The 10844-nt window shown below is 47.2% G+C and overlaps 1 protein-coding gene across 1 annotated transcript; it reads left to right on the forward strand.

Moving 5' to 3' along the window:
- Nucleotides 1-706: 706 nt before the first annotated feature.
- Nucleotides 707-10844, forward strand: anks6 (ankyrin repeat and sterile alpha motif domain containing 6). Its single transcript, XM_079755029.1, has 18 exons — nucleotides 707-1173; nucleotides 1513-1752; nucleotides 2122-2362; nucleotides 2718-2868; nucleotides 3984-4028; nucleotides 4351-4555; nucleotides 4829-4935; nucleotides 5225-5376; nucleotides 6387-6627; nucleotides 6711-6760; nucleotides 7328-7513; nucleotides 7967-8129; nucleotides 8356-8588; nucleotides 8702-8894; nucleotides 9039-9106; nucleotides 9278-9394; nucleotides 9801-9900; nucleotides 10139-10844. The coding sequence occupies exons 1-18, from the start codon at nucleotides 839-841 to the stop codon at nucleotides 10186-10188; spliced, it is 2877 nt and encodes a 958-aa protein (XP_079611155.1). The 5' UTR covers nucleotides 707-838; the 3' UTR covers nucleotides 10189-10844.

Below are 10844 nucleotides of genomic sequence, written 5' to 3' on the forward strand. Positions count from 1 at the left end.
TATTTAAAGGGCCACCCAACCTTTGTAATACCATTTTTGTTCACTAGATGGCAGCGTATAACCTAAACATCATCCCCTTTCCCACTTTTCTTACAAATTGATTAACCCCAAACCTCAAAGCCTGAGACAGGCACACACAAACACGCACGTGCACAACACACACACACACACACACACACACACACACACACACACACACACACACACACACACACACACACACACACACACACACACACACACACACACACATACACACAAACCAAATGTGGGAACCTTTAGTTGTATTCCCTTGTATTGCGTTTACATTAACGTTTTGTTTCCCCAAAAATTGCCACTAATTCCTTGGAAGGAATAAACACCATCAAATCAATCCTATATGCATTTTTTATTTTGATACCATAGCGGTGAAAGAGGTGTGACTAAGTGACTGTGACTGTTTCTCTACATTTTATACCTTGGTCCTCATCATAACATTATAAGAGCGCAATATGAACTCTTCATATGCTGTTGATTCTGTAGTCTCTTGGTAATCTACTGGATTTGGGAAAAGACGTCCCCTGTCTTCCCAATATTTTCTGTTCTGCACTTTTAGTTTGCGCATGCCCAGAACCAGCGACGCAGAACCCACACAACTTGTAACGGGACAACACCGGTTGCGGCTACATTTAACCCCAAGGCGCACGAAGATGTTTTTGTAACAAGATTTTTTATCACCACCAAGGACAGAAGCAAACGACAACTTTTAACGCACAGTTTACCAGTTCTGGCGCCATGATTTCTAAACACAGTCCGCCGATAATGAAGTTTGGAAACCGGGTGAGACTTTCTTGAGAAGATGAGCTTCGGAGTGCCTGCTAACTCTCTGTTACTTTTCCGTGCTTGCGATGAGGGAGATTACGAAACGGCCCGGGGGATACTGGAGCCAGGAGCGAAGGAATCCGGGAGGCAGAGCAGGCTGCGGTCCGAGGCGGGATCGGAATGCAACGTCGTGGACATCACCCGGGGACCGTCCCTCGTACCCGTGGACGGCACGGACGAGGAGGGGAACACCGCCCTGCAGTTCGCCTCAGCCAGTGGCCATGAAAACTTGGTTCGGTTCCTTCTACGCAAAGGGGCCTCGGTGGACAGCCGGAACAACTACGGCTGGACACCGCTGATGCAAGCGGCGAGGTGGGGATTGTTGTTGAGCAGCTGTTAAAACAAACTGCAGAGATGACATAGGAACACTGCAATAGTTAAATCAATGTCGCCTATACACGTTATCCTCTACAGTCATCCATTCATTACTTTAATACATGTTAATAAATATGATAGATACCTATTGTGTGTCCATTAGGCCCTCCATCCCTATTTTATTTCTACACGTAGGCTATAAACTACTACTCTCATACGACATCTCTATCCTTTACTGATATAACTCTATTCTGGCCATTTTGACGTCAATGTTTCGTTCCACCTCCCTCATCCCGTTCTCTCTCCCATGCTTCCACTTTGAAACGCTCTACCAAGGTTTGGGCACCTGAACGTCACCCACATCCTACTGGAGAACGGGGCGGAGATAAACGGCCGTAACCGCCTGGGTGCCAGCGTCCTGTCCATGGCGGCTAGAGGAGGCCACGCCCACGTGGTCAAACTCCTCCTGGAGGGCGGAGCCTATGTCGATGATTACGACCACCTGGACATCGCCGCCGAGGGCGTTTCTATAGGCAGCGGCAGCAGCGGTGGCAACAACAACAACAACAGCAGCAGGTAGGCTTATGTGTGTAAACCTGTTGTTGTTGTTGTTGTTTGTCTATTGTCTGTTCACATGATAGATCCCAAAATGTTTTCTTTCATCCAGATGTGAGACAGATCAGCTTTTGTTTTTCTTGAGCAGTGTGAACAGCACAAATTGAATGGGATTTTTTTAAATCAGGTTCAGCCCACTATTATGATCTAGATCTGATCCTAGATCCGATCCTAGCCATGGTACATATCAGTATAGTCAACAGTATACTATACTATAGTCAGGAAAAGAGATGAGATTCACCAGCAAAAGAAAACAAAATGGACCACAAAAGGTAAAGTGGATGTTAATATACTCATACAAATGATATGCTTGTGTCACCCCTGTCCCAGCGTGTCGGGTTTAGCTGGCGGTGGCGGCAGCGAGGGCTGCATGGGCAGTGGTCTCGGGGGCTGTGGGGTCGGAGGAGCGGGGGGCAGGGAGTTCATGGACATCACAGCCCTGCTGGTGGCCTCGCTGCACGGCCACGAGGCGGCGGTGCGCCTGCTGCTGGAGTGGGGCGCCGACGTCAACTTCTCCCAGAAGACCACCGGCTGGGGGGCGCTGATGCTGAGCACCCTCAGCGGGAAGTCGGTGGGTGGGTGGTTCGTTTTCAGGTTGACGGGGGTGCGGGCGGAGGAATGGGTGGATGGGTAATGGAGTGGATGGATGGTAGGACCTATCCAAAAGGACTTCAGCTGAAATAAAGTTATTTTATTTGGCACTATTCTGAGATATTCAAGACGTGGATTTCAAAATCTCTAAAGCAGAATGTGAAATGATACATCTGCTGTTTTGTGTTGCTGAAAGGTTAAGGTCATTTAATCATTTATCAGTTTATCATTAAGAATATCAGTATCATTTACTTTTACGCAGTGAAAGTGGTTCCCTTGTATATATCACAACACACGGACCAGATCAACAGCGTGATTGGTTAAATATTCCACAGGTGGGCGTGGCTCAGCAGCTCGTGGAGAGGGGGGCGGACCCGGACCGGCTCAACGTGTGTTCAAAGACGGCCTTTGAGCTAGCCATGGACCTCAGGCAGAGAGACATCAAGACCTACCTGGACCCCATCACCACCGTACGCCCTCAAACTGGTGAGGGACCCCGTGTGTGTGTGTGTGTGTGTAGGGGTTGGTGGATATGTGTAAGGTTTGGTGGGTGTGTCTGTGTGCGCGCACGTGTGTGTTTGTGTGTGCGTGTGCATGCATGTGTGTGTGTTTGTCTTTGTGTGTGCATCAAGGATTTTCACAGCCATTAACAATGTGCTGTTGGAGTAGAGAAGAGAGTAGTGTCTCTGATGGCCACAAGGGGATTGGGATTGCACACATGAAAGCTATGAATAAACATTTTCTCTTTTCTTGATTTAGGTATGTATTTGTGTTCCATGCTTTATTATTTATTAGTGTAACAAATAGGGAATGTAGCACTGGTGTCTATCCTGAGGAAGCAAGGAAATTGACCTTGTCACCTCCACGTGCGAGGCCTCTCTAATGTTGGGTGGCTGGAAGATGTGATGGAATGAATGGACCTCTACAAGTTCTGCCATGCATGCATGGCTGGGGTATCTCAATGTTATTAACAAATACTACATTGTAACTGAACTTTTGAGCCAATTCATTCATCACAACCCATTGGAATTGCATCCTTCTTCAATTAAAAAGATTACTTTTGTGAACTGTGCAATTTAGAGGTCTGAATTTAACATAACACAGCATTGAACTCCACACATTAGTTTTATGAGATACTTGAACCTGACATTAATTTGAACCGGATTGGGAGCTTCCCATTTTCTTTGAACTTTCCCCGCATAGCCTATTAAATTGTGTTACTTTTTTATACACAAAGAAAAGTAAAGGGCTGTTCTGTGTATGAAGTCTGACATTAAGCTTTATGTTTGTTTTAATTGGACAATTTAGCATTTTGTGCATTGTTGAGTTTATTTGATTCTTCCTTTCTTTCATGCATTATTTCTTATTTATTTCTCTCCCTGGTTCTTCCTGTTTGTACACAGACCTCTGCTGGGTGCGGACTGTAGGGTCCACCCAGGGTTTCTAGAGTGGGTTAAGAGTAACATTAATCCCCCCATCTGGCCCACTTTGGTGATGAACAATGTGGACGTTTTCCAACTAGGACTCCACCGCTATCCTTGACTCCTTATAAGGTCTACTACAGTGAATCAGTGTATCATCTCTCCCCCCCTCCCTCACAGATGACGAGAAGAGAAGGCCCGATGTGTTCAGTGCCCTCAAGTTAGGTGAGTGGAAAATAAAAGTAAATAACTAAATAAACTAATAACTTACGAATACTTTGATTTTATTAAGCCAAAAAAGCTAACCATAACACTTTTATCTGCGAGGATCTTTAAATACGAAAACTTGGCTAAAGCCTTCACTAACTGGCATACCATCAACTATGAATGCCATTTAAAATGTCATGATCAACAGTAGCGATATTGTTTCTGAGCTGTACAAGGAGACTTTAAACTGACGTTTCTCTTTAAAGAATCTGGGTATATGCCCATTGTGGGGATCACATGGTTTCATCCGGGTGACCCCTCACCCCTTTCCGACGCCCAGGGAATTCTCAGCTGGTGAAGGAGATCTTGGAGGAGGACCCCGCTCAGGTGAACTCGTCCAATCAGGAGGGAGCGTCGCCCCTGATGATGGCGGCCGTCAGTGGGCAGCTAGAGGTGGTGCAGCTGATGGTGGACAAGAACGCTGATATAGACAAACAAGATGGCGTCCACGGGTGGACCGCTCTGATGCAGGCCACGTACCACGGGTGAGCTGAAGCTGTCCAATGTGGAGCTAGCCACTGAGTAGCTAAAAATAAAACCACCATCTGTTCAAATGGCATTGCATACATTTTATGGCATTAAAAACAAACAAAACAAAAAGTTAATAGACACCTTGACAGTAGCTTCATATTGTGATGAGTAACAAGCACAAGATTTTGATGAGTAGATTTTGCTGGTTTACAAATATCTATATGCGTGTAAGACTAGCTGACTACAGCACCTCTCAGTTTATTTCTCTGTCTCTCTCTCTCTGACAGTAACAAGGACGTGGTGAAGTACCTGCTGAGCCAGGGGGCCGATGTCCACCTGCGGGCTAAGAACGGCTACACTGCGTTTGATTTGGTCATGCTTCTGAACGACCCAGGTACCGCCTCCTCGGCCTGCAACCCAGCTATCGTCATTCAATGACTTATTTCCATGACGTCTGCCATGTCTACTTCCCTCCTCCTTCCATTCAAATTGTTTTTACATCTTTGTTTTATTGTCAGTTATTTGCCTTTGTTTTATACCCTTTTGTATGTGTTTTGTATTGTATGAGTGTATGTGTCTTTGTGTGTGTGTGTGCGTGCTTGTGTGTGTGTTTGTGTGTGTGTGTGTGTGTGTGTGTGTGTGTGTGTGTGTGTGTGTGTGTGTGTATGTGTGTCCCTCCTCAGACACAGAGCTGGTGCGTCTGCTGGCGGGCGTGTGCATGCAGGTGGACAAGGGCAAGGGGAAGCCACGCAGTCGGGCCTCCATGTTGCTTTCCAAGAACCGCCGGTTGCTAGGCAACATCCCCGTCCCTCCCGACGACAAGGGGGGTCTCAAGGTATGGCCGGCGATGGTTTCGGACATTTTATCCTCATAATTTTTAACACAAATCCAGTTCTGTCCTGGGAGTTCTGTATCCATCACATGTTTTGCGTTCTGGGCTTGAACGGTACCTCGAGAGTAGTGATCGACCGATATATCGGCCGGCCGATATTATCGGCCGATATTTGCGTTTTTTACGTGTAACGTTTTTTTTTCTTTTTTCTTCGGCATGGCAGTTCAATAAACAGTTCATTTCTTTTAAATTGAGATATTGTAACATTTGCTATCATCATTGTGTTGTTTTTATGATGTTAATTGAGGGAGGCTTAGCCTGGAAATCCAGACCCACATCTAGAAAACTGTAGGGTCTGGCAACGAGTAATAAAAATGGCCCAACTCGAGGTGCCGCACCAAGCATGCATTTGAAAATATCAGAAGAATACAAGGGGTGACTTATCCAGGCCAGTGGAGCTAACCAATAGATAAGACTCTTGCCGTATCCGGTCGGTAAAACAGCAACGCAGCAACCGCATATATTGATACATCACGAGTATACACGAGTATATTGCTCGTTCACAGAGTGACTCGCTGAGCAATTTCAAATTGTGCTCTCGCGAGAACTCTGGATTTCCAGGGTATTATCGGCTCCAAATATCGGCTCAAGAAAATCGGTATCGGCGTATCGGTTATCGGCTAAGGCTGATGAAAAATATCGGTATCGGCCCTAAAAAATCCATATCGGTCGATCCCTACTCGAGAGTTGACCTTACAGAGCCAAAGTCTGTTTGAATATTAACTGCCTGGTCTCCTGGCCCCGCACGCACGCACGCACGCACGCACGCACACAAACACACAAGGATTGGTTATTAAATGTAATGAATAAAGTCAAATGAAGTATAGTTTTAGGTATAGGTATTTCGCTGTTATGAACCAGTGCTGCTGAGCTTGATCCAGAGGACCAGACAGGTCAGTCTGCTCTCCCTGCTCCTGAAATGAAAACCAACAAATTCACCTCCTGCCTTCCAGTCGTGGTGGAACAGAATGTCCAATCGGTTTCGCCGGCTCAAGCTGACCCACACCCTGAGGCACGGCCTTTCCTCCAATCGCCTTGCTCCGTTCCCCGACGATGCCGAGGCCTCATTGGACGCGACCCTGAGAGTGGACAGGAAGCCAGCGGTTGGAGCAAATGGGGCGCTGGCATCCCCTTCCTCCACGGTGGCCATGAGCGACATCAGCACCATGTGGGCAGTCAAAACCATGGATTCGGGTGAGCCACGTTGATTTACAGATACCCCATATATATTCTATATATTGACTGTGGTACTGATTGCAGTTGCTCTGTTTTCATAGGTCTCGGAAGCGCAGGCTCGGAGAACGAGGACGCTCTGATCTCAACAATGGTACAGTGGATGAGTGGCTTGTGTGAAAAAGTGCAACCTCTGTGTCAGAATAAGGCCGTGCTGCATGTATGGTCATTTACCTTCAGTTGAATTGTTTAAACCTTTCTTATGTTGTGTCTGACATAATAAGAGAAAAAAAACTCTCACATAAATGATATAATATGCACACTCTGTGCTCAGTTAGTAAGCCTTTATGTTCAACCCTCTATATGGATATGAATTTAACTCAACACAAGGTGGCATCACAACCCAACTCTAGAAGCTAGTAACATAGAAGGAAGCTATGCTGACATTCTTTTTATTATTTATTTATTAAATTAAATTACATACAATATATTTAGCAGAAACTTTGTCCAAAGCGACTTGCTGTAAGTGCATTCAACAGTGAAGATGTAAGCCAAAGTGCAGGAATAATTTGAGTACATAAAACTCACAAATAAAATACACAAAGCACTGCTTTTAAGTGCTAAAATATATCATTTTTCTTTTCTGATAACATCCCCCTTGATTGATTAAAGTCACATGTTTAAATCGTTGCTCTGTTTGTCCGCCGGCGGGCTTCCGTAGCTGAGAGACGGCGCCCCGCTGACCCGGCTGCCCAACGACAAGCTGAAGGCCGTCATCCCGCCCTTCCTGCCCCCCTCCAACTTTGAGGCGTGGAACTCTGACCGCTCGCGCCTCCTCAAGGAGCCGCCGCCACGCCTCCCCATGCCTCCCCAGAGGAAGCTGAACAGCAGCGGGAACTCCGACATAGTGAGTGTGTGTGTGTGTGCTGGTGGGTGTGTGTGTTTGTGTGTGTGTGTGTGTGTGTGTTTGTGTGTGTGTGTGTGTGTGTGTGTGTGTTTGTTTTGTGTGTGTGTTTGTGTGTTCTAACCATCTCTGGTTAGAAAAACCTATCAAGGGATGTCTATTGCAAATTAGCATAAGCTACAAATACTAGGGTTAGTAAGTGAAAAATTATATGATGTGTATGTGTATCAGTATTTGTTCCTTAAGTTGGCTTTGGCAGTTGTATTTTGTATCAACAGCCTACGAGATACCTCTGACTATCTCGTAGGCTGTGGTTTCTCAAATACTAACACAAGCCTCGAAGAGTGTTTTCTACGATCGAAAATCTTTTGTAAATTCACGAAAATCTCCCCCATAAAAGAAAGGCCGCCTCAGTCATCCTTGCGCCTCTCTCTCTCTGGCCCCTTTCCCGGCCAGACCTCAGTCAGCCGCGTGGTGAACAGGTCCATCAAGTTCCCCAGCATCTCCAAGGGCCCCTCATCCTCGTCCCCCTCCAACTCAGGACACTACCACTCCCCCCACTCCTCGGGGGGGTCCAACGGAGTGGCAGGAATCAACCGAGACTCACACAACCGCTCTGGTACACATTCACACACATACATGCGCGCGCGCACACACACACACCCACACACTCATACAGCTACACGCACGCACACACACACACACACACACACACACACACACACACACACACACACAACTGCTCTGGTACACACACATACACACATGCGCGGGCACACACACACACACAAGCCCACTTTGAGGGACACCCCAGCATCATGAGGCCTCTCCCTCTCCACCACCAGGGGGCAGTGCAGACAGCGTCCTGTCTCAGATCGCGGCCCAGAGGAAGAAGGCAGCGGGCCTGGTGGACCCGAAGGTCCCGGCCCCTGACAAACAGAGCAGCCAGACCCAGGTTCAGATCCAGAACCAGCCCCAGCTGCCCGCCTCAGTACCCGGTCCAACGGTGGCCGACACCAGCCTCCCAGACATCCACGCTACCCCCAGTCTGGTCGGATGCGACGTCCATTCTAGACGGGTATACAAACGCATACGCACAGCACATATACTATACAAAAAATACAAACATGGCTCGGTTCCTTTTCAAAGAGGACATTTAAATTGAGATGTTTAGTTTTCACCTCCATGTAGAAGGTGGATCTGAAGAGGAGACCCCAGTCCGGTAACTCGTCCAACTCCAAGAGCACGTCACCCACCCTGACGCCGTCGCCCTCCCCATCGCCCAAACCCCCCGCGGGGCCGGGAGACTCCCTGTCCTCCGCCTCGTCCCACCCCCGCTCCAAGAGCAGCGGGGGCTCCAGCAGCGGGACCATCACTGACGAGGGTGAGGGGCGGGCGAGCTACACTGCCATGAGAGAGAGAGGGAGAGAGACTGAGAGAGAGAGAGAGAGAGAGAGAGAGAGAGAGAGACCACAGGCACAAAGCTGACAGAGATTGACCACCTGTCCTTTTCTTATTTTCTCCTTAGATGAGCTGTCCAGCATCCTGAAGAAGCTTTCTCTGGAGAAATACCAGCCTATATTTGAGGAACAAGAGGTAACTGCTATGTATCCAAACAGAAGATATGAAACACATGCTGTCACTGTAATGCATACCGTTATCCATGAAAACAAGGCAATGAAGCGTTCCTCTTCACTGTAGATGTATTGTTTTGGTTTAATCATTTTCTGTTACTTCTACTTCCTTCTACTCTTTCTATCCCTCCAGGTGGACATGGAGGCCTTCCTGACTCTGACCGACGGGGACCTGAAGGAGCTGGGCATCAAAACCGACGGACCCAGACACCAGATCCTAGCGGCCATCTCTGAGCTGAATGCTGGGAAGGTGCGCTTGATTTGATGTAGTGTTCGGGTTATTCTTGGTATCTCTGGTATTCATTTAACTGAAACGGTTTGGCTTGTGAACACAAAGCTAATGAGCATGATGTAGCCCGAGAGAATATTGAGCAATGAAATCCTACTCTACGGCTATGTATTTGAACGACCAATTGAATTTATTTCATTTTAAATTGTATATTATTTTAAGAACTTTTTTTTATTGCTTATTACGTTTTCAACCCAAAAAATACAACTATTGAACAAAAATATATGACATCATATACAATATAATACAGTGTCCCAGTTATGTTAATAATTGTAAAAGTCACCCATGGTACGAGCCAAGGTTTGCACGTGGGCAGCAGTGCTCCAGTACATCACCCAGTAGTTGATGATGTGGTGGTTGTCCCCAGGGCCGCGAGAGGCAGATCCTGCAGCAGACCATCCACAACTTCCAGTCCTCCTTCGGCAGCAGCGCCAGTAACTCCAGACAGCCAGCAGCCCCCCCTCGCTGTGAGTCCACACACCGTACGTTGGCTTTCCCCCCCCCAGCTGGCTCCATGGAGCAGTGCAGTGAATAAATAAAGTAGGATTGGAACGGTGATGTATTGATGTATTACTACATGTCTTTGTTTGGTGTTCCCATCTCTCCATACCTTCTATCTAACATTTTTCCCTTCTCTCTCGCTCTCTCTCTCTCTCTCTCTCTCTCTCTCTCTCTCTCTCTCTCTCTCTCTCTCTCTCCTCACAGCTCCAACTGGCTGGACGAGACACCAGGTTCGCTCGTCCAGTAAGAGGTAGCAGCACCCTTCATTCCCCCACGACCACTGCCACCACCGCCACGTCTTCCACCATGTAGCCCTCATCAACCCACCAAACACAGGCACTAGTGCGATGCATTGCTGCTTTGAAAGCCTGTCTCCATCCAGACCCCTTTACAGGTAACATCATACAAAAATACTTGCTCCAAAGAAGACTGCCTCGCTATACAGCAAGGCGGCAGGCAGCTACCTTCCGTTGGGGACACAGACATGGATTATCTTTTTCTCTTACGGTGGAACAGTTTGTTGTGTATTAAAGGGAAGACACCAGCCACTAGCGATACCATTTGAGAGCCACGCCCCCTCCTTATTCTCCCCCACTGACAGCCCCGCCCCCCATACATGCAATACAGTGATGCTCATCGCCTGCTGTCCTCCCGTCCTCCAAGGAGTCTCTCTTTCTCGAGAGTGAAGAATGAACTGGAAACTGCACAGAGAAGGCATGGGTGAATGTTTATCAAATTAGTTTTTTTGTTTTTTTTTCTGAAAGGGCCACATTATATCCAGTTATGAAAGGCAATTGGTAGAGAAAAAGAGAATGTGAATGTAGCATTTGAACAAATATACTTAATAGAGAATGAGGTCATGCTTGATGACATGAATTCATCGTGAGTGGAGAAATGTGCACTGAAAATG

This window comes from Pollachius pollachius, assembly GCF_949987615.1.
Source record: "Pollachius pollachius genome assembly, chromosome: 17".
Lineage (NCBI taxonomy): Eukaryota > Metazoa > Chordata > Actinopteri > Gadiformes > Gadidae > Pollachius > Pollachius pollachius.

Coding starts and splice junctions, on each gene's coding strand:
- anks6 (XM_079755029.1), top strand. CDS start 839: ATGAGCTTCGGAGTGCCTGCTAACTCTCTGTTACTTTTCCGTGCTTGC. Junction 9,107..9,277: donor CTATATTTGAGGAACAAGAG/GTAACTGCTATG, acceptor CTATCCCTCCAG/GTGGACATGGAGGCCTTCCT. Junction 9,901..10,138: donor GCCAGCAGCCCCCCCTCGCT/GTGAGTCCACAC, acceptor CTCTCCTCACAG/CTCCAACTGGCTGGACGAGA.